This window comes from Borostomias antarcticus (assembly GCF_949987555.1).
Source record: "Borostomias antarcticus genome assembly, chromosome: 15".
Taxonomy (NCBI): Eukaryota; Metazoa; Chordata; class Actinopteri; order Stomiiformes; family Stomiidae; genus Borostomias; species Borostomias antarcticus.
In genome coordinates this window covers 19,205,601-19,229,093 of record NC_140248.1, presented here as the reverse complement: position 1 = coordinate 19,229,093, position 23,493 = coordinate 19,205,601, and the positions used below count along the sequence as shown (strand labels likewise).

At 48.1% G+C, this 23,493-nt stretch overlaps 1 protein-coding gene across 1 annotated transcript; it reads left to right on the top strand.

The window, feature by feature from the left end:
• LOC311318155 (vascular endothelial zinc finger 1-like) lies at positions 1 to 18,555 on the top strand. Its single transcript, XM_084449398.1, has 6 exons — positions 1 to 71; positions 7,024 to 7,784; positions 12,125 to 12,194; positions 12,595 to 12,757; positions 15,165 to 15,200; positions 15,937 to 18,555. The coding sequence occupies exons 1-6, from the start codon at positions 39 to 41 to the stop codon at positions 16,287 to 16,289; spliced, it is 1,416 nt and encodes a 471-aa protein (XP_084305524.1). The 5' UTR covers positions 1 to 38; the 3' UTR covers positions 16,290 to 18,555.
• Positions 18,556 to 23,493: the final 4,938 nt, after the last annotated feature.

The following is a 23,493-nucleotide window of genomic DNA, read 5'->3' as shown; positions in this document are numbered from 1 at the left end:
TTCTTGTAGGTTTCCTGCAGATTTTTTTAAGTGTTGCAATGGAACCGAGCTGGAGTACATTTCTATTTCAGGTAAGTGAACTTCGATAAGCGAAAAGTAAGATAATTGACGGAATAACTTTAGGAAACTGAAGACATTCGCAGTCGGACGGTTTTCAAATGTGTAATTTTAAGTAGAGCTATCCAAGCACAACAATGGTACATCAATCCTGGGCTTCCAGCTGTGAGGCTGTGGCATGACGCTAGGAAAAAAATCACTTCTCTTCTCTCTTTTCTCGGTTTTTGTTTGACCTAATGGTTTGAAAAAACCCAGAATATATTTATCCGTATTTGATGAATAACTTCGAGGCTTTGTTTGTGTTTCCCAAGTTATCTTGTTGGATCAAATCCAGCATACATGAGGGCTAATCCTCGGGCTCAAACAACGCCACCGTTGGACTAGACTTGTTTTTTTTCTTTGACTGGAACCGTTGATCCGATGTTCGGTGTGCTGATATAATGGGAATGGAGGTAGTGCATGAATAATCCTCCACGTTAGTTACGTTTATTTTCAACAGACTTAGGTAATTTCAGATGCCCTTCTCAAAAGTCGGCGTTTAACTTTTTTCCCTTCCCTCCTCAATGACTCAATAAATGGACTCAATAAGCTAGGAGTAACGTTAGCCAGAGCAGCTTCTACGTGCTAGCGGTGCAGGCTAACCCACGCTAGCATGCTAGCCCGTGAAACAGTGGACCGCGGGTAGAGTGGAATGTGAACTATGCGTAGGCATTGAAAGCACTGATTTCGCCATTCACGTTTTCTGTGTGCAGCCAGCGTGATAAGGATGAGGACTAATGTAATCAATTACTTTAGTTTACCAGATATATTAGCCAGCTATTATGCAACTCTATAGATTGCTTGATCGGTGCATTAGTATGGCCATCATCAGAGAGAAGTTACGCCAGTTCTAGTTTAGCTAACGTTAGCTACCTTTAGCCAGCTAGCTATCATTATGCAACATGTTCAGATGGCTATTTTGGTCATTGGCGTGCATTCAAGTCAAGTTTGAGTTTACATCATGTGTTGCACGGTGCCAGTGTAGCTTATTGAGTTTTATCTTGTAGCAATCTAGATAACTAACTAGAAAAGTGAAGTAATTTGATGAAATTGTTCATATATAAAAGGTTTCAGCGAGGTAAGGTTAGGCCTCCCTGTTTGACTTCATAGTTAGTGAAGTGGTGTGCCAAACTATAAAAACGAAAGGGATGTGGTTGGATGATTATTTTTACCCAATTAAAATCAGTATATCCTGAGGCCATGCCTAGGCCCCCCGAGCAGGACTAGTTGAACTGTGTCTGCTGCCCGGGCCCTGCAGCCAGACTGCAGGAGGTGAAATCGGAGCAGCTTGCTCCCACCCCCCTCGAGTGGCACATGGCTCCATCTTAAAACATATAGAATTTCTCTACAGCTAGAGCTCAGATTATTTAAGCAATTCAAATGGTTTCTAGCTTTCTGGACAGATCTCAGATTTACTCCTCTCATCTGCCCTATGAAACGAATAGCCTCTCTGGGATAGGCTACATCTATAAAATAAAGGCAAAGCATTTATAAAGTGCCAGAGGCTGTTCCTTAGTGTTCCTGGTGGATTGGTGATGTTGAAGTAGCGTAACTGATGGTTGTGGTGGTTAAATGGCAGTAAAAAATATATATTGGATATTAGCTGCTTGAAGCTGCTTACTACTGTAATTTCCCCATGGGGATAAATAAATTATCTATCTAATTTCTCCTTGGGGATGAATAAAATATATATCGATCATCTATCTATCATTCTATCTATCTATCCTTCCATCTATCCTTCCATCTATCCATCTCGCATCTGGAATTTGACTGTCTAAATGGCAGTAAAAGAATATGAACCTAAAGCTGTTCAAAATCTTTGTCATTTGACTGACTACGGTGATAACATACATGGAGTTTGACGATGACTCATCCACTGTTCCGTAGGTGTCAGGAAGTGACTCACAGGGTGAAAGTTTGCTAAATGTAGCACTCTTATTGATGTCTCCCACACGACTTGGAGCCGCTGTGATTCACCTTCTCTGTGTGTGATTCATGTTCCCTTCACTCACACTCTGCGAAATTATAGGCTCCTCTCTGTGATCATGCGGACCGTGCCGGAAACCAGACTAGACTAGACTACCGGTCGACATATCTGGAAAGCACACAGCGAGGACGCTACCTCAGCTCGGAAGCGATTCACTGGCATCTCTTTAAGTTCAGAGGGTTGAGCGACTGAACGCCGCCCGTAAGTGTGCTTGTGTCACCGCCCGTGTTCCTGGCAGAAATACGGACGGTGCGTCGTTAGCTCACACGGGCCGCCATGAGTCACACGCCTCATCCCCGTGAAGCCCTCACTCACTTGATTGATCTCCCAACGATGTCGGCAGCACGGTAGCATGGTAATGAGCTAGGGTATGGCCAGAATGACCTTCCGCTAGCCACATAACATGACCCGGCGGAGGAGAGAACACACAACTATTTATTTAATCCGGGAGCTCTCATCTGGCACGCTCATACCAGCCGTGAAATGCCTCCAGTTATAACCTGGGGTAGAAATATGCAGGTCTCAGAGTCCCCGTGATTCATTCACATTTAGATGGCCGTCTGGAAAAACATCCAGGGATTTTAACGTTCCAAAAATAATAATGTTCAGGAGGTCTTTTCTCATCGGCTCAGATCTGGTAGTTCAGCAGACTTCGGAAAACCGTTGCTGGGAAGGGAAGTTTTGTAAGGCCAACAAGACAAGAACCTTGTCTAAAAATGTCTCACGAGCTCGGTACTTTTTTTGTGTCCACATTTCAATAATTTCAGCCAATGATCTGAACTTGTAGAATGTGGACAAGGTCTAGGCTCAGGCCTATAGGCCCTATAGCCTACTTTGTTATTCTGTAACCGTTTGCCAAGATGCCGACCTGTCTCTGTTTTGTTGATTGAGTAAAGCACTACAAAAAAAAAATTCTGGAAGCAGGCATATGTGCTTGGTTAATGAAAGCCATTCACTGCAGTCGCGTTTGTGTCTTCTCAGAGTTGCTTATCTTCCCTGCCTTCCATTTTGATGTTATTTACGTTGAAGTGACCCCAGCCTTCAGAGCGCATTTGGATCAAAATGGTCAGAGCGGCGTGAAGGCGCAGCAGGACTGCGGGCCCGGCACCTCTGTCTCGGGGCCAGGCTGTCTGCGGAGGCTCTGTGTCTGCAGTGGACTGGTTTCACAAAGAGGGTCTCGGCTGGTCTCCCTCAGTACCACCCCCCCCTTCCCACACACACACACACTCACACACTCAGGGCCAGCGGACGGGATAGCAGCGATGACGATGATGACTAATCCTGGAAGGTAGCGGGCGCGAGCAGGTGCTCAGACAATGGGGGCCGGTGGGTGCGGTGGCGTTCCCCCCCCCCCCCCTCCACCGAGTTCCCAGGTCCCCCCGGGTCCGGGAGCGCGGCGACTCGTCTGGCTGAGTCGTGTGTGGAGAACCGCAGCCCCCCTGTCCCATGAATAGAGGAGCCAAATCAGCCAAGACGCCCGCACAAAGACCCCCCGTGGGCCCCAGAGTGCATCACTGGCCGGATTTGTGTCTTCCACAATAGGGCAGATGAAATAAGGAGTAGAATGTGCAATTCATTTTTCTTTTCTCCTCTCCCCCCTCCCCCCTCCCCCCCCTCCTTCAACCCCCCTCTTGGCTGGCCCTGTTGGATGGATGGCTGAACCTGAAAGGGAGGGGTCAGGTATTTAACCTTGCCCTTTCGTGCCTGCGGAAGAGAACGCAGTCGTCTTAATTGAGCCCCCCCCCCCCCCTCCCCTTTCAATATATATTATTTGTAACAGTGTAAAGAGTTTGTTTGATTGTGCTTGTTGTTTTCAAGGCCTTAGTAGAGCTCCGTTTTGTTTGAAGTTGCCGCACCACCCAAGACCCAGATAACGTGGTTTTGAGTGCCTGCTTTTACGATACGTTACACACGGTCTCAGTTCGACCATCGAGAGTGCTTGTTCTGGGGCTGTGTGGTCGACCGACAGGCCGAGTGTGTCCCCCTCTAAATATAACTGTCAGTATTTGTTGGGGTCCCCCTCACGTGTTTAAGATGCTCCATTGAACAGCAATAATGACCTCTAACGAGCGTGCTTGCCACTCATTGTGCGCCGTGCGGCTCCTGCACCACTCTGCTGGTTACGGTCTAAGGCCGAGAGCTGCGGACGCACCGACCAGGCACCAGCCCTGAGGCTGCGAGGTTCTCCAAATGGCACGTCGGCCTTTATTTTTATTTATTTTTTTACATCATCCAGGCCGGCCCGTGATCTGGAAGCCCTCGACCCGACCCACTACAATGCTCATATTCAGAACCTAGCCTTATGAGATAAGTCATTCAGCTTTTCCTGGACGCGTCGTCCTCGGGTCCATCCGTCCTCCTGTTCCTGTAGCGCGTGCGGCGTCCCCCCCCCCCCCACAGCACAGGGCCAGATCCGGCGAGCCTGTTTAGTCTGCGCCGGGGTGCGCAGGCAGGCGGATGAGGCACTCCAGCATGGCATGTGATTATTTATTAATGTCAGCCCGCGTGGGTTGCCCTCCCTCCCTCCCCCCTTTGACGTCACCAACCTTCTCCCTCGGCGGGGAACCGCTGCTCCGCCCGCTGTGCGCGACCGGGCGCTCTTCTCGCTGAAACGGGACAGATTTAGCAGCAGGCCGCGCGGCCTCTCTCTCTCTCTCCCCGAGCTGTTTTCTAATTGGGCTCGGGACGGCGGAGACCGGCCGTGTATTCGGCGCCGGCCGCGGACGAGCCGACATCCTCCTTCCTTATCTGTGCCGTATCTGGCGGAGGCGGAGGTTGACTGCGCGGCGGTTTGGTTTGACAGGGTGGGTTTCTGCGGCTCTACCCGATTTCCCCCTCTGGTTTCCTGTTACGTGAACGGCACCGACAGACGAGAGGGCTTGTGGTTTGCACCTGCACCAGACCCCACACACAAGCACCAGACTTATGGTGTTGTTGCTAGTCTGTTTTTATTGTCTTCTATAGCTTTACCAGGCTTTATATTTCTTTGTATTTTTAAGTTGCACAGTGTGGCACATGAAGTCTGTTGGGGAGAATCTTGTCGACGAGGTGGGGGGGGGGGGGAAACACCTCGTCTCCCCCAGGGTCGGTAGAGCTCACGCTCTTGCATGGCGGCACTAGGCCGGGACTCGAGCGTGGCTCTATTTTGGCAGGGCCAGTTTAGCAGTCACATGACGAATCAGCAGCATCATGGCCAGTATCGTTTTTCATCCTGCAGATTTAGATTCTTCAGCAGGAGCAGCAGGCTTGTTTGTGTGCCTGCCTAATGACAGAGAGCCAGGGCCTATTTCCGTCACTGAGGAACACCCGCAGTCACTGACCCTTGTTTTTGCGTGATTCATCAGATACAGTACATGCCCCAGACTATGGCTCAATAGAACCACTGTTCTTTAACCAGACTTGAAAGTCAACAGAGTCCGATACCGAAGCTAAAGGCTAATTGCCACAATGAGCTATTTAAATAGCGTACTCCCGAGCTGCCAGGCCACCGTATGTTTCAGATCGCTCTTATTAGCCCCTTTTTTTATTCGTCGTTTCCTCTGGTTTTCGACGAGTTTCCTTCCTTCCTTCCCTCCTCCATTTTTCTGCCTTGTGCTCCGCGCCTGAAATCTCTCTTTCATGTCATTAGTCATTCAGCACAGTGGCGGAAGTGCTGACTGGAGCCCCTGCTGATCCACTTTCAGTCTGCTCCGCCTGCCCTGGCCCCATGTGGTCTGAGGCACTACACATGCGCCCGGAATGACTCACTGTCTATTTCTGTGTGGCTTCGGACGCAGTGGCTTTGGTCTCTCCATCCCTCTCTCTCTCTCTCTCTCTCTCTCTCTCTCTGTCCATCGCCCTCCATCAACTCTCAGCAGAGTCATTTAAGCGGAGCTGCTGTGATCTAATCTAGCTTCAGAAAGGGCATGGGCATCTCAGTGAAATGGAAGAGCTGGGGGGGGGGAGCACAGCGTAGGGATGTAACGGTATGAACATTTCATACCACGATTATAGTGACCAAAGTTCCTGCGGTTATCGGTATTATCACGTTATTTAAAAATAAAAAATAAAAAGTTCTGATAGACGGTCTGGAATCATTTCAACTACTTTTATAAAAAAAAAACACAAATAACATAGGGAAAGCCAGGCCTCTCAACGGCTGAAAGGGCATCATGTCCTTTGCTATGTAATATGGAAGGGCTGCAGTGAGGTATTTGGCATTTTTGGATGTGGGTGCGTAAGCGTATCATTTCCTCTGAAGTGGAAACTGTGAATGACGTCGGACTGTATGTCCATAGTAGCCGATTTACCCTGGTTATTCAAAGCACGGTAATCGAACCCGGTTTTAATGATAATTTATTTTTGAAACGGTAATACTAATCACACCAAAAGCCCTGGCATTGTGTAAACGCACCATGTAACCACCACCAGACCCGGGCCGAAACTTTGGCAAAAGGGTCGACCAATAACCACCAGAAGCTGTTCGCTATTAGCGAATGGCTGTGAGATTAAGAGCCTTGCCTACTGCCTAGTGTTTGTTCCATGTGAATGGCTCCCAGATTAGGCTATTCCCAGTAGGCCATGTGAGTCAGTATGACCACACAAAGACAAGCCCTGCCTAATGCTAAATTAATTTCCACCCCAACTATTTTCTCACCACGAGAGCAGTTATATAAAGGAGGAATGTGAAGATGGAGGCTAATCTCCAAAAGGTCCAGGGGTAAGGTTATGTAAAGGAGAAATACCTACAAGGGTGTGAGGTGAATCTGACTGTGTTGAGTAGCACAACCTTAACACGTGAGCTCTCTTTAACAACTGGCTTGGAACAGGCCGAGAAAGGGGGACAGAAATATTTTGATTTAGCTCTATCCCGATCTTTGTAGCAGATTGGCCCGCAATTAACCTCTGTTCTTTTTGTTTTGTTGGCGCTCTCTAACACCCTGTCTGTGGTGTCTCTGCAGCAGGCCAATGAAGCCCTTCATCACCAACACCAGGTGGCCCAGAACAGCCTGCTGCCACTGCTCAACTCCGGGGCAGAGCCGGTGGACCAGAAGCCGGTGATGCCCATCCCCCTGGACCAGAAGCCCCCCGCCAGCGCCGCCGAGCTCCTCAAAGACAACGTGGCCTGCGGGGTGGGCGGCGGCGGGCGGGGCGGGCCCATGCCGGTGGTGAAGAAGGAGCACAAGAGCAAGACCCCCTTCATCTGCGGCTACTGCAACAAGGCGTTCCGCGACAGCTACCACCTGAGGCGCCACGAGTCGTGCCACACCGGTGTGAAGATGGTGTCGCGGCCGAAGAAGACGGCCCAGACGGCGCCCACCATGGTGCCCCTGATCTCCACCATGCCCCGGGAGAACAACGGCAACCCCTCCTACATCTCCACCATCGCCGGCATCTTCACCACGGCCACCACGTCGGTGTCCTCGGGCTCCAGCATCATGTCGGCGGCCTCCATGATCAACGTGCCCCAGCAGAGCGCCCCCAAGAAGCCCCCCAAGCCCGTCAAGAAGAACCACGGCTGCGAGATGTGCGGCAAGGCGTTCCGCGACGTCTACCACCTGAACCGCCACAAGCTGTCCCACTCGGACGAGAAGCCCTTCGAGTGTCCCATCTGCCAGCAGCGCTTCAAGAGGAAGGACCGCATGACCTACCACGTGCGCTCGCACGACGGAGGGGTCCACAAGCCCTACGTCTGCTCTGTGTGCGGGAAGGGCTTCTCCAGGTAGGCCCCCCCCCCCGCCAACTCGCCCTCACACTAAACACTAGCCTGCTCATTGTCAAGCTACATTTGAACAGCACCTATTTCAGATGTTCACTCTACATAAAACACGGCACAGAAAGTCTGATTTGTAATGTAAGCGTCTTGCATGATGTTTTTTTTTTTAAACTTAATTGCCCTATAATACTCATTTCATGAAAGTAGACCCTGGCTCCAGAGGGTGAAAGTAAAAGTTCGTATTGAATGTTATGAGAAATGTTTGAAATAGACTGATCCCGTGGCATTGCCAAACAAAACATTGCTAAATGTTTTCATTGCCAAGGATCCAAGTAAAGTACTATGTAGCAACGATCTGCCTAGGGGAATCAAGTACAGTCATGTAAGTGGTAAAATAATGTTTTGATAGGCCCATATTCTGAGCACAGAGCCCAGTAAAGTACGACAGCCTGTAACCTCAAATCATTAGAGTATATGCTGAACATAGCCCTGAAATGAAAGCAATATGACCATCTGTTGTCCAATATGACGTCGTTCGGCACTGCCTCCCATTGGCTGACGCTCCCTGATTTATGGCGGCGTTGAATAGTGTGCACTCGCTGCCTTTGTAGTCCCACGGCAGCAGTGTGTTTGAACGGCGCAGTGGCGCTTGTGAGAGCAGAAACTCCAGTGTCCCAGAGAGCTTCCCCCCCCTACAAGGGCGGGAGGGCAGCAGGAGCCTGGCTGCGAGAGGGAGAGGGGGGAGGGGGGAGGCTGCTTTGATTGGTGCGTCACGCTGTGGTTCCCGCCAGCTCGTCACTGCTTCCCCTTCCCCAGGGAATGCCATTAAAACGGGCCCCGGAGGAGGCGGCGGCGGCCTGGGATTTCCTCTGCTCTGCTCAGCCAGGCTGCCTCCCACTGTCCCACTGCCTGTGCTCAGAGGGACCATGCTGTCTCCCACTGTCCCACTGCCTGTGCTCACAGGGATCAGGCTGCCTCCCACTGTCCCACTGCCTGTGCTCACAGGGACCATGCTGTCTCCCACTGTCCCACTGCCTGTGCTCACAGGGATCAGGCTGCCTCCCACTGTCCCACTGCCTGTGCTCACAGGGACCATGCTGTCTCCCACTGTCCCACTGCCTGTGCTCACAGGGATCAGGCTGTCTCCCACTGTCCCACTGCCTGTGCTCACAGGGATCAGGCTGTCTCCCACTGTCCCACTGCCTGTGCTCACGGGGATCAGGCTGTCTCCCACTGCCTGTGCTCACAGGGACCAGGCTGTCTCCCACTGTCCCACTGCCTGTGCTCACAGGGACCATGCTGTCTCCCACTGCCTGTGCTCAGAGGGACCAGGCTGTCTCCCACTGCCTGTGCTCACAGGGACCAGGCTGTCTCCCACTGCCTGTGCTCACAGGGACCATGCTGTCTCCCACTGCCTGTGCTCACAGGGACCAGGCTGTCTCCCACTGCCTGTGCTCAGAGGGACCAGGCTGTCTCCCACTGTCCCACTGCCTGTGCTCACGGGGATCAGGCTGTCTCCCACTGCCTGTGCTCACAGGGACCAGGCTGTCTCCCACTGCCTGTGCTCACAGGGACCAGGCTGTCTCCCACTGCCTGTGCTCAGAGGGACCAGGCTGTCTCCCACTGTCCCACTGCCTGTGCTCACAGGGACCAGGCTGTCTCCCACTGCCTGTGCTCAGAGGGACCAGGCTGTCTCCCACTGCCTGTGCTCACGGGGATCAGGCTGTCTCCCACTGTCCCACTGCCTGTGCTCACAGGGACGAGGTTGTCTCTCTCCTGGCCGACCCAGTCCAGAGGGCCCTGTACTACGAAGCAGGTTCAACATGCCCACGATGGCTTTTTGCTAGTGGGCTTCACTAAACCTTAACCACAATCACGTGTTGTTTGCGGTGTTTGCACCATATGGCCAATGACAAATATGTCTACCAGAGCTACGTACTTTACACAGGATGAGCAAACTATAATATTAAACAAATATGAAGAATATTTTAATATAATCCAGGCTAAAAGTAGTGTTAGAGTAGAAAGTATTGGTCACACTTTACAATAAGGGTCACAAAAAACATTAGTTAACTGTTAACTAATGCTTATTTAGGGTTAGGTTAGGTTACTAATGTTAATTAATACCTTAGTTAAGGTTAGGATTAGGGTTAGGATTAGATGAGTTAACCTTGGTTAACATAAATAACATTAGTAAATGGTTAATAGAGACATTAGTTAACTGTTACTTAATGCTTAATAATGCATTAACTAATGCTTATTAATGTACCCTTATTGTAAAGTGTTACCAAAGTATTTGCCATGTGTAACAAGTATGGGTACAGGTACATTGGAATACTTGTAAGGGTTGGATTACAGTATCTTATCAGTACTAATCAGTTCCGCATTCCAGTCCTAGGTATTCAGCTAGACAATTAAAGGATCCCAAACTATTCGTAATCTAGCTGTTTATCAATATCATCCTCATACTTACCCCATCCGATTATGGATGTCTGTCTGTACATGATATAGGCAGTGCAATTAAATCACATTCATGTATACAGTACAGTTACACAGAGTCAGTTGTTGTCTATTGTATAGGCAACAGTCAGTTATGTAGCTTCAACAGGCAGGAAGGAAAGCTGCCAAAACATTGTAGACTGAATGCGTAAGTTGACAGGTTTATCAATATCACTGCCCCGTAATTAAGACATGAGTAGATCCGTAGGACAATTACTAGTGTGTTTTCCATTAAATGAGCGTGTTGCTTAACTGCTTTCCTACGGCGGGTGAGACAATAGCCTTATTCTTTGAGCTGCAGCCCCAGCAGTGTTAAACGGTCTTGGGAGGAAATAAAGAACAACTATAAAAACATAATTTAAACCGACAAGTAGATTTACTTGCAAATCTTTTACGGTCAGTAAGTACAAGACTTGTGCATGTCAAGTACCTGTACTTGCAATATAGGTCTGCGTGGAAGATGAGCCATTCCCTCCACTGACAATCGCTCATGTGATATGCTCGTCAGGAAAAGCCAGAGGGTTTTGTCGGTTTCTAAAAACGCGCCTTCCCAAGAGACCCTCTCACTTTTCGCGCAGGTCAGAGGGATCTTCTAAGGCTGCTGATGCCATTTTCCAAGAGAATTGATTGGTCAGTGAGCATTGCTTTTATACGTGTTGATCTGTTATCTCGAGCAGGTTAACGTGCAGCCGGGGCTGAAAATTAACACCTGCCACCGGCCAAATGCAGGTAAAATTTCCATTTGGCGACTAGATTTGGGAAGGCTATCTGAAAAAAATATATACTTGGCCGGTAGATTTTTAAACTCTACAGTCCCCTTGGCAGGGGACTCACCGTGAGCCAAAAAGTTAATTTTCACCCCTGCGTGCAGCGTAAGTTACCATGGGAACGTGCCCCGTAAAAAGTGAACCACCGTTGTGAGAACTGAAAACCCAGGGTTAAACCTGAAGTGAACTCACTAACCCCAAATCCTGCTTAGTAACACGGTTTATGATTTCTACCCGGAGAAGCACCCAGCTCTCTCCAGTGTTTTCCGCCTCAGCTAACTAACTGGTCCTTTGTAAGATGTCCTCTTTCAACATTTACGGCAATATCCAGTCACAGCTTCCAGATATGCGTCACACTCGTAATCCGAGGGTTTCAGTGGCATGAGTAATGGGAACGTGACATTATTGGATTGAAAGAGGATCTTTTTCGTCGAGCTAGTTGCTCACAGGGGCCTGGAACCTTTCTGGGAATGTGTTTCTGTTGTTTGCTCTGAGGTAAACAGTGTACCGTCTTATCCAAACTGTAACTCGAGAGCTGGCCAGAGTTAGGCTGGGTTCCAACCAACTGACGCAGAGCAGGGTTTATCGCCACGCTGGAAAGTGAGAGCCGGCTGAATAATGCATCTCTGAGCCGCTGCCAGACGGGCAGGTCCACAGGCAGGCGCCGCCGCCGCCACGCTCGCCGTAAGGAAGCCGCTTGCCTCTGTGCTTAAAAGAACAGCCATTCAGGTTCGCACTACCTGTGTTTTAAGACCACATTTGCTCCCCCCCTCCCCCGCCCCAAAAAATAACACACCGTCTAATGTTGTGCGCAACTGGCTAATTCAGAACCGGCTAGCGCCTGCCGTTCCTGCCCTGCCACGGTGATGGAATGATTTTGCTCGCTTGTCTGCTGTAGCTCAGGTTTTCAGCAGAGCTAATGGCACCTCGGGGAGCCGTGCCGAGTGGGAGGCGGGGCGCTCCACCGGAAAGGTCAGGAGGGCCAGTAACCGAATGTGTGTTGACGGCGATCTGCCGTGTTTTTTGATATTCCTCAGCAAGACTAACCGCTTCCTTCTTCTCCACTCGTCCTCCTTCCAGGCCGGATCACCTCAGCTGCCACGTGAAGCACGTCCATTCCTCAGAAAGACCGTTCAAATGTCAAGTAACGGTAAGAGACAGCTGCGCGCGCTCGCCACACACCCTCGTCAGCGCCTCGTTATTGTCGGCGGCTCGAGCCCAAAGCCAGTCCTATTCCTTCCGGGCGCGTCTCCGCTCTGCCCTGGACACCACTTTGCAGCCTTAAAGAGCGACAGGGCGTTGTGAAGGCTGCAAACTGTTAGAATCGAGATGCGTCCCTTTAGTCTGCCGTCAAGAGGTTGTGAAATGACAATCCGTGTCCTTATGGTGATCTGTAAGCTTTTTAAAGTCGTTGCGTCTAGTCGGATGAGAGCAGGCGGTGTTAGATGAATGATTAAAGCTGCTCTGGGCGTAAGGAGCTCGGAAGCCGGGCGGCCCCGTGTGAATAGAGCCCTTGAACATCTGCCCCGTGGTCGCTGTGCTGCTTCCAGGCCTGTACCTCCGCCTTCGCCACCAAAGACAGGCTTCGCTCCCACATGATCCGGCACGAGGGGAAGGTCACCTGTAACATCTGCGGAAAGATGCTCAGCGCCGCCTACATCACCAGCCATCTAAAGACCCACGGGCAGACCAACTTCAACTCCTGTAACAAAGGTACGTTAACTCCATCCCCCTCACCACACACAACACAGCTGTAGCAGATCTATACCCCCCCCCCCCCCCCCGCCAACCCCTGCTCTCTACCAGGTCCTAGTGCCTGTCCTCAGTGGCTTTGGTAGTCATCCCTCACTAGGTGTCCTCCTGGCCACAGTAGATATCAGATTGACTACTTGCGTTGAATGCACTTATCGTAAGTCGATTTGGATAAAAGCTTCTGCTAAATGACTAACATAGATGTAATATAGTGTAATCAGATTGATCGGTGCTGCTTTTGACCTCAGGCACGTTTCAGTTTCCATGGAGAGCTGTAAGGCACGTGGAAACCATAGCGTACACACACTGTCTACGTATGACCCGTGTGATTTCAGATTGCTTCCCTAAAATAAAGTTGTGCTCGGAAACCTCAAAAGAATACTACAGCCAGTCGAGCGGTAAAACGCCATCGCCGCATAAAAGTGTGTGTGTCTGTTTGTTGGGGGGGGGGGGGTATGTAATCTGATGACATGTATTCTGGTTGACAGAAGTGGTTAGCCTGTGGCAGAAATCTGTTCTCATGTTCTAAATTGAAAGTGCTCTGAGCAATTGGCCCTGCGTTTGTGCACAAAGGCAGAGGGGGAAGTAGAACACACGACTGATACCCGAACCAGCCGCAGCTAAGACGCATCTCCCACTAGACTCCATTGATGTGTGCAGCGTGCAGGAGACTCGGCTGCAAGACTTTAGCGAGCGCAGAGCTGAGACACACAGCAGAGCCGTGGGCCCGTCCTGCACACGCGCTCATTAGCTGTATTGATGGCTCTTCGGTTTTATGGACTCGAGTCCAGAGATTACTTTTGTCTTGTTGCCCAGTAGATAAATGCTAAAAGAACAGTATGATACTAAGTGCACATCACATCAGCCTAATAACCATTTCCTCCCTCAGCCCTGCTCTGTCTGTTTTTATTTGCAGTTTGCCTATTCATATGTGAATCATCATGTCTGAGAGACTTGCCTGAATGCCTTTCGCAGGTGGTCGTAAAACAAAGTAGGACCGCAATGTTCAATCGAGCCACTCCACAGACCTCTCCACAAGGCCTTACGTAGGACACACTTGTTATAACGACCCCAGGACGGGGGGAATATTGCAGACTGCCACGAAGGAAGAATCCTTAATCACCTCTGATTGCTCACGGCTGCTCCCTTCTCCCTCTGGAGTGGGCGGCTCCCTCCTCCTCCCCCCTGGGGTCTGTCAGGGTGCGTGTCCCCTGCCTGGCCACCTGAGGACAGGTCCTGGGGGGGTTCTGGCGCAGGCACACCCAGGCCTAGCCTAGCCTATCCAGAGCTGCCCCGGCTAGCTAGCTCCGTCGGCGGAGCGTGACGCCCTTAAGAGTGGTCCGGCCCAATCCCCAGTTCGCCCCTCGCCTACCGCGTAGTCCGACCCCTGCGGTCGACGTGTCCCGATTCCTTTTGGGATGGAGGGGTAGGGCAGCATGACCCACGAAACGACAACTGTGTCATGAGAAATCTCAGAGAATGCCTTGCGAATCATCGACAAATCACATGTAGTATTTTCTTAGTTCATTAATATTACAACATTGATAGCATCAACGTATTATAGGCGTGAACGTATTATAGGCCTTTTCTTTGTAGCAAGCATAACAAAACATCGCTAGTATGCTGATGTCGCTCGCTAATGTTACAATGTTGTTTTAAGGCTGATTTGGGCGCGACAGACAGACACATTTCCACGTCGTATTTCTCTCCTTTAGTGGGACATGATGCCCAAAAGTGAACTAAAGTCTGGCTGGGACGTTGGCACACTTGCTCCTCACAGCGCAGACCAGCAGGTTAGGAACAGGGGCTGCTAGCCTACAGAGCGCTGCTATTCTGTCATGAAGTGGCCTGCTAATAGTTCTTTTTTTTTATTTGGTGAAACTTATGTTGTGAACATATCAGGGGCGTCCCTGCTTTTCTATCTCCATCAGATAAATGTCATCGTGTTATTATTATAGCCTACTACTGATGACGCATCAGGGTCATGAAAGGTCGTCCCGTTTCATAAGGGAAGATTTCAACCACTTCCCCTTGTAACTCGGCTCCGGAGGGCAAGTCAAAAAGCGAGGGGCACTCAAATGTGGGGTAGAAAAATAAGAAATGGGATTGGGCCTTAGTTTGAGCCCCACGTCGGACACTGCTAAGCATTTTAATTGTACTTGGTACCCATATCATGACACATGACAAATGTTATGATTTCTACCTGGCCTAAGCTAAGGTTTTGGATTTGAATTTGATGATGTTTATTTGTCATATGTACGAGATACGGGTACCATGTATAATGACGTGCTCAAGTCCTAGCCTAGCACATCAGTCCCGGCTGGCCTGCAGTCCTTTATAACCCCTGTGTGTCTGTATTTCTGAATAGGGGACTGGCAGTGGAACTCCTCAGGGGGACGAAAAGGTAATAATAACGTAGCCTGGTGTGAAAACCAAACCTCCCCAACCTCCCCCCTTGGAAAAAACAACAACAACAACAACAAAACAAACCCCAAACACACACACACACCGTCACACACTGAGAATGAAAAGACGCTTGTGTGAGTAGAACATGCTAGGCCGTCGGAAAGCCTGTGTCTTGTTTGCCACTTCGCCGCACATTGCATCATTTGCATTTCTGCCCCGTCGTCTTGGACGTGTTTATTTGTGACAGCGTGAAATCTGAAACTAGTTGTGTGGATCAGATTTGGCGGGTTTTAACCTCTGACCTTTATGCTCTTTTACTGACACCTACACTTCATCTCGGGGTCTTGAGCACGCCGTATAATGAGTAGCCCTCATTTTATGTTCTGTTGCACTAGTCAGCAAGGCAACATGGTAGCGATAGTCAAGGGTAGCTGGTAATGGTAACAAGGCTATGTTTAAATCAGCATGCTACAGGTATGTGGAGTGACAGCATCATGGTAGTAGCAATGAGAAGAGAGAGGCCTTCCATATGCTTGATTGATGATATTAAAGCAATGATACACAGAGATTCTGAGTCCAGATCTTATTTTTGCCCACTATAGCCCGCGTCCCTCTGTCTCCTTTTATGATGGGGTGCGAGTATTTGGGTAAGGAAGGAAAGGGATTCACGCCTCGTGTGATTGGTTTGCTTTAACACCCCTCGTCTCTGTGTCTCCCCCCCCCATGTTCTCTAGACAGCAATGACGTCTGCAACTCTGCCTCAGCCACACCTGTGACCGCCTCCGCCCCCATCACCACGGCGATGAACAGGGGCATCTCCAGCAACAACCCCGTCACCATAGCGGCGCAAATGAACATTACCACCAACACAGTGAACATCACCTCGCCGGTCAGCCTCCACCATCCGGTCACCATCACCGGGCCCCTCAACATCTCCTCGGCCACGGGGTCCATGAATATCGCCCACCCGGTGGCCCTCACCAGCCCCATGGCCATGAATATAGCCGGGCCCCTCAACATCGCCATGAGGCCCATGGAGAGCATGCCTTTTCTGTCCCAGGTCCTGCCTTCTTCCCCACCCTGGTAAAACCAAGAGGAGAGAAAGAAAGAAAGAAAGAAAGAAAGAAAGGGAAAATGAAGCAAAATGAGACTCCTGTCCTATCCTCTCCTGATTTCTCCCCCCCCCCACCCGACCCTATCCCCTGACCCTATCCCCTGACCCTATCCCCTGACCCTATCCCCTGACCCTATCCCCTGACCCTATCCCCTGACCCCTACTCTGACCTGGAAACGAACGTTTACTCGAGCCGTGGTCAGGAGAGGGCCTCCCTGACGCACGGCTCCAACCCAACCAATGTTAGCTCCATCACAGAGAAGACAAACACAACAGTTGAGTAGAAGGTAGATAGGCTTTTGTCTCATAATCTGAAGGACTTCAACCCTAGATGTAGTGAAGTGTTAAATCGTGACGCTAACATTAAAGTTGGGATTTAATGAACAAGAGGAGAGGGGTTCTCAAGCCTCACTAGAGCACCCATACCTTTGCGATCGGAAGACGAGAACTTAAAAATGGACTAAGGCAATAAGTACAGTTTGCTGATTTTAATGTTCCTTTAGTTCTCCTGCAAAGGAATTGGGTGTTTCCTATGTTGTTTTTAACTATAGCCTGCTAATCAGTATTTAATGTTTTAGGAGATGAGTTCAACAAAAGGGACAGTGGCTTCCATTTTGCATGGACGGTTATTCTTATTTCACAGTTGTATTACTTTTTTTTTCAAATAGGAGGTATGCTCTTGAGGTACAGTGGCTAACTTGTACAGTTGTCATGTTATTGTATTCTCACTATCAACAGTTTGATGAAGAGGATATCTGAACACTGTCCCTCTTGACTGTTAAATATGTGTATTATAATTATGATTTTTCTCTTTGTTAGGGATGGCAGAGGTGTGGCCATCAGTTGATGTTGATTTGATTTTTTAACATGAACTGAGAGGAACGAGTCTTGCACTGAACGCATATCCCACACATAACTGAACAGCAGTATTATCAAAGAACAAAATCAAGTGTTGGGTAACCAGCCTAAATATAACAGGGCCATCTAGTGGCTTAAAAATGCCATTGTGTGAATGGTCGTCAAGTCTACCAAGGTTTTTAAACTATTATCATGTTGGTGATGGATTATAGTTTTGTTAGCAATATTTTATACCCTTGTTTTTCCTATTATTATTATTGTTATTATTTTGTCTGAGTACCCCGATAGTAAGGACTTTCCACTCAGGAAGCTCACTGCGAGTAGCCCAGTAAACATTTTCTGTTTTCTTTTTAACTGAATTCATGTCTAACATGTAACTTGATCGATCCTGGACTGTCCCATGTTACTTTGTAAATATTTAACTCACCATATACTTTTTTTTTTTTTTTTTTTTGCTAAAAGAAGTAGAAGTCCTTCAGAGACTAGGGATCCAAGAAAATCTGCATTTCGTGAACATAGCCGTCCATTTTAATAATCATGTTCTTTGTAATGGTGCACACACCTTTCACTGCTGATATCCAGTCCGGTCTCTGCCCAGATGATGATGATGATGATAGGTGGTAGATGATGATGATGATGATAGGTGGTAGATGATGATCATGTGTGGATGATAGGTGGTAGATGTGTTGACTGATTTATTGAGAAAAAAAACACTAATTAACTTTGAGAGGTGGATGCAAATAATGATCTAGATGATGTTTTCTGTCTTGCTGCGTTCAAAAGGGGCAAGCAATTTAGCAAATCTGGCATGAGTCAGGCTCAGCGCAGCATATTTGTTCCTGACTTCTCAGACAAGTGCAGCATTTCAGTGTGCCAGGTTTTCAAATTGCGTGCCCTGAAACATAGTCGCAATCAAACCAGAGTCATCTTATTGTCGGTGAATCCCATTTCACTTTCATTAGCATGTTTTTAGTTCTGCTTGAGTTGGTTCGTTTTGTGAACAAATGAGATGCATGTGGTTTTTCCCCTGGGCTTTATTTCAGAGATCCAATGACAAGTGTCTCTTTTATGCATTTGAGTAGATGCACTATGATCATCTATTCTGTTATTGCCAAATTTGATACAATGATGAGATGTGAAAAAGTTTGAATTGGAGCATTTATTTTTTTCATGAAAAAGAAACTATGAATTGGAAATTCTTGGACCCCTGTGAAGGCAGTTGAATGTATATCTTTGTACAAAACAAGTTTAGTTCTGAGGATGTGGTAGTTACAGTAGACATGTGAAAGATAAGATAACCTTTTATAAATCTTTTGTATTAGAACATTAACAACGGTAATTTTGTATATATGAAGACTAGGCTTTCTGATTAGCAGAAAGGTAAAACATTCCTACATTTTTTTAAATGTATGGTTGTCAAATTATTACGTAAACATGCGCAATGTTTTATGTGCCTTTTATTTGGGTTGTCTAAATAAAAGAAAACTATTAAATGTGTGTTTCTGTGTGGGTTTGTTTGATATCCTGATGAGTTTGAGAGCATACTTAGCCCACGGGTAAACTAACGACGCGCCAGATGGTTAAACATAATGTGAACTCGTGAAATCAGGATACTACAGGTAAACACAGGCTACAGGTTAACGCATTACTGATCATGTGTAGAGGGGTAAGGAAGGATACCGCCCTTCGGGGAGCAAAGAAGCTTTGCATTCAGATATGGGAAGCCTGCATATCCTATCATATAGTGTTGATCAATTAATTTATTCTTAACGAGTCTGATTAAATAAAAATATAAAATCCACTATATTTACCTCTGCCCTAATCTGAGTAGCCAGAAATTCAAAGGGGGGATTGAAACGGTTAATCTCAATAGAGCAAGGTCACAGAAACATGGGGTTTGGACTGGCAGCAAGCTCTTCATCTAGGAATACAGCAATACCAAACATGCCCTGCTCACATGCATGTGCGCGCGTACAGAGACACGAAATGCATTCATGCCCAGTCTGCTCTGAGCACCATTTCTAGTTAGAACTACAATAGCCTAATGATGAATAATGACTGAAAATAGAAACTGGTGGGCACAAGGATCCACAAGGGCTAAATCAATTGGCATATTACGGTACCAATTAATTGTAAGACGTTTATCTTTCTAAAGCACATGCCTTCATCCTATCATTTTAGAACCAATTAGGGGGTACTACGACTAGATCACTCCACGGATACAGAGCTATGTCATGTGATTCCTAGTTGCCTCCTCAAGGGGGCGCTCTAGACCATGTAGTGGTAGCTGTGTAGCGAGCGACAAGTTTAGCAGCAGGTCCCGAGCAGCTATGATTTATGATAGATAGAGCTCATATGCATAGCTTCTGGGGTTAGCAATTTAATTGTGAAATACGGTTTACCGGCTTCTATTGGTATGTTTACTCCGTTTTTTATTCACTAGGATAACGTTAGATGAAATAGGATACATTTTCACATCGAGAGATAGGATGAAATTATTTCCATCATTCAGGATGAAATTATTTCCATCATTCAAGGAAATAAAGGGGGAGATTCCAAGCGATGGTTGAGGAAGGTATGAAGGTGGATTTCCTTCCTTGTTGAGGAAGGTATGAAGGTGGATTTCCTTCCTTCTTTGACAGGAGACAAACGGAGCCACGGAGCTGAGCCGCCGTCCTCCAGGTAGATTGGATCTAAACGCAACCAATGAATGGAGGAGACTGACCACTTCTGGAAGACAAGACAGGAGCAGCATCACTAGAATAGCGTCTCTCACAGCATCCCGTCGCAACAGCAGCTCTCCAGAGAAACACGGATAAAACACGGTACTTAAAGCTTGCAATACAGTGTATGGTTTTGAACGTACAGCATTCTGTTTCGTGTTTTGATTTTGCAAGGCGAGGGGACAGAGAAATAGCTTACCTAGTGGCTCCTAGCTAGCTTAGCTAACGTTAGCCAACATTAGACTCGCTAGTTTGTTTTATCTGGTGGCAGTGTTCGCTTTTTATCTGCTGACCTACCGAGGTAATGTTACGGGGTTAAGCTGTGAAGCTAACGAATGTCATAGCTGGTGAGCTGTAATTTTATTCCTACAGTAGCCTAGTTTTGCTTTGCTCTAATAAGGCTGGTCAGTCTCGCCTGCAGCTCAACCCCTGACATCAACAACAGGACGGGAGGTATGGTGACCATGTCCAGGTAAACTGAGGTGAAGCTATCCACTGACAAGACTGCATAGATCTAACGTTATCTGAGCCACAGTATGATATGGCATGAGCTAGGCCCCCTCCATCCTTTTGGCGTGGCACTGCAGCTCCAACCAGCTTGAATATGCCTGCTCTAGGAAAGTTAGTCCCAAATAGCCTGACGCCCAAGGCTAATAATGCAGCCTAAAAGTTGTTCAAGAGTGTTGAGGTAACGTTAGCTGGACGATTCGAATGACAATGCATCAATCAGTTAGGCTATCAGTCAGCCCAGCATGTGCCCTGTTCTGCATGATCAGTAGCTGTCTGGTGTAGAGCAATGTGAGGAGGGCTGTGGAAAGGCACCACAGGAAGAGAGTTGAGGGAGCGTCCTCCCTAGCAGGGGTTGTGGGGCTGAAAGCCTGGAGACCCCAGTAAAGATGTGCCTGGAGAGCTCCAGGATTGCTGTTGTGGAAAGTGTGACTGGCGACTGCTTTCCTGAGCAGATAGGAGATCCAAGAATGTCTTGTGTGTGTCTTTATCACTCTCTGGGGAAAGAAGTAAACTTAACCCTTCTCTCATTTCCTTTCTCACGTTCTCTCCATTTCATTTGGTCTCTCTCTCTCTCTCTCTCTCTCTCTCCCTCTCCCCCTCTCTCTCTCTCTCTCATTTGGCGGATGGCCTAGATCAGGCTTATCATGATTCACACTGCAAATTGTTCTGCGCTTGTCAAGATTTAAAATCCTAGATTTGGAAATATGAGATTAATTCTCTTGTTTTAAAAGTTATTTACTAGTTTATTTTTCTATCTTATTTCTAGACTCAAACCATCTTATTTTAAGATTTCTTATCAAGTAAAATTATCTTGTTGCATGGACAGATAAATTCACTACTATTAAGTTAGATTTCTCATCAAATTCAGTATTTTTTATTATTTATTGTGTTTTAACTAGTGTTTTTTGCAGTGTATGCACATTAGGCTAATTTATCAAGAGTGCTGTTGTATCCCTCACTGCAGAATTGTAGATACCATGGCCTTTGGCAGAGAGAAAGAACCATACATTACAAGTTCCAAAAAATCTTCTGATGCCACAATTGATTAGAGCAACAAAACAAGTCGTAGGCTTAAAATAATAGGCCTAAACTAGGGCTGTACTGCTACCAAATCTGATCAGTATTTTGACTTTCGACCACTAAGGACCGCTTTTGTATCACTGCTGCACAGTCAGTAGCACAGCCAGTTGATTGTGCTGGGCCAGTTGGGAGTGGGGACAGTAGGTTAGCCCTGACTAGAGCAGGTCGATCTAGGGACCCATACCAGCTTATCCACTCCACAAACCCATCCTATTAAGAAGGATGGAAACAGGAAATATGGGAGATGGAGCAGTGTGGATTTGACAATCTGAGATTCAGCCATTTTCAAGTGTCTCAAAGAGGACACAGTGGATATTACAGACCCTCTCCCAGACTCGGCTGGGATTCTGCAGCTTGTCTGGTCTGGACATCGGTGTACCACTCCAAACACCATGAGTTGATATGGCTGTATTTTTCGACATAGGCCTAGCAGTAAAACCAGTGAAGACACATTGGATTTCATAAGGACAATTGAGACCAGTTGACATTGATTGCTCACCTTAGCTGTTTCCAGCATGCACGCACGCTGATGTTGGCCACACCTGACCTGTTCTACCCCTTGAATGTGTTTCCGGGTACAGTAATTGTTGCTCTACATTTGTCCAGGAGCACCTTCCGTAATCACGTTGACACTGGCCCTGGCAACGGCACCAGACTGTTGACTGGGCCCATTGCCATGGAGCTGGGGACCGGCAGAATTATAATTGTGTTGGCAACGATTATAATGGTGGAGGGAGCGTCATATGCCTCCAGAGTAATGAGCTTCCCGCTGCAGGGGTGGGGGCCGGGGGAGGCGGCCATATCGCAGTGCCAACAGCGTTCAACCACGTAGGCTACGATATACTCACTTTCACCTACTGATAAGGCAATCTATTGACCACAGTGACATTTTAGTACTGTGTCCCCTCCTGTACACATACACACACACACACACAAACACGTGTGCGCACCTACACACACGCACACATATACACACACACACACACACACATCTCCATTTGTGCTCCACATCACAGCGGTTATAGAATATGTAAGGATCAGTAAGGATCTGACCAGTGGACGTTAGCTATGGGTCACGGAAGCCGCCCTGCATGCGGGCCTAATTCACAAGGGCAAAGAGCTCCACTCAGCCCTCCATATTGGTAAGCAAGCAGCTACTGTACATGGACACAAGGACAAAAGAGTTGTGGATTTTGCAGCTAAAAATAGCCAGGTGGTGGTAGGTAGAGATTAGTGAGAAATGAAGGATACATTGTGGGTGTGCTGCCTGGGAACAGCATATTGTGATTGATTTGATGATAATGTGGGCTCTCTCCACACACACACACACACACACACACACACACACACACACACAGGTGGATTAACCTGCGGAGGAGGCGGTGATAATGCAGCATTTTAAAGGGGGCTAGATCTGATACTGTGACGTTGCAGCGGTCCCTGATCGTATCAGGTGTGTGTGTGTGTGTGTGTGTGTGTGTGTGTGTGTGTGTATATGTGTGTGTGTGTGGGGGGGGGATGTCAAGCCTGCCTGTCCTTGGTCCAGCGGTGTGATTCACGGGCTCTGGCTGTCCCAGCGCTCTAATTCAACCAGCCTGCTTCATCATGGCTCCCGATGTCCTCTCTCTCCCAGCTGGATGTGGAGCAGCTGCACGGCTATGGGGGCAATGATTATTATTACGATCGTTTTTCCTCTTTTTCTCCTACCCTTCTTTTATTGAGGCAAGCTAACTGAGGACGAGTGTTCTCATTTGCAGCAACGGATTTGATGTTGGGTGGTGGGATAGATTAGATGGAGTATGTGTCACTGGAGCAGTGTCGGGTTAAGTGACTGGCTCTCTTGCTCTCTCTGGTCCGGTGATGCAGGGGCCTGGGCTTCGGGTTGAGCAACACCGGCTCTTAGTCTGGGACCCAAGCCCTTTAAACGCCGCTGTATCCAGCAGCCAGCCACCCCTTATCGACCCGAATCCGGGGCCAGATCTGGGGCCAAATGCTATTTGACATCC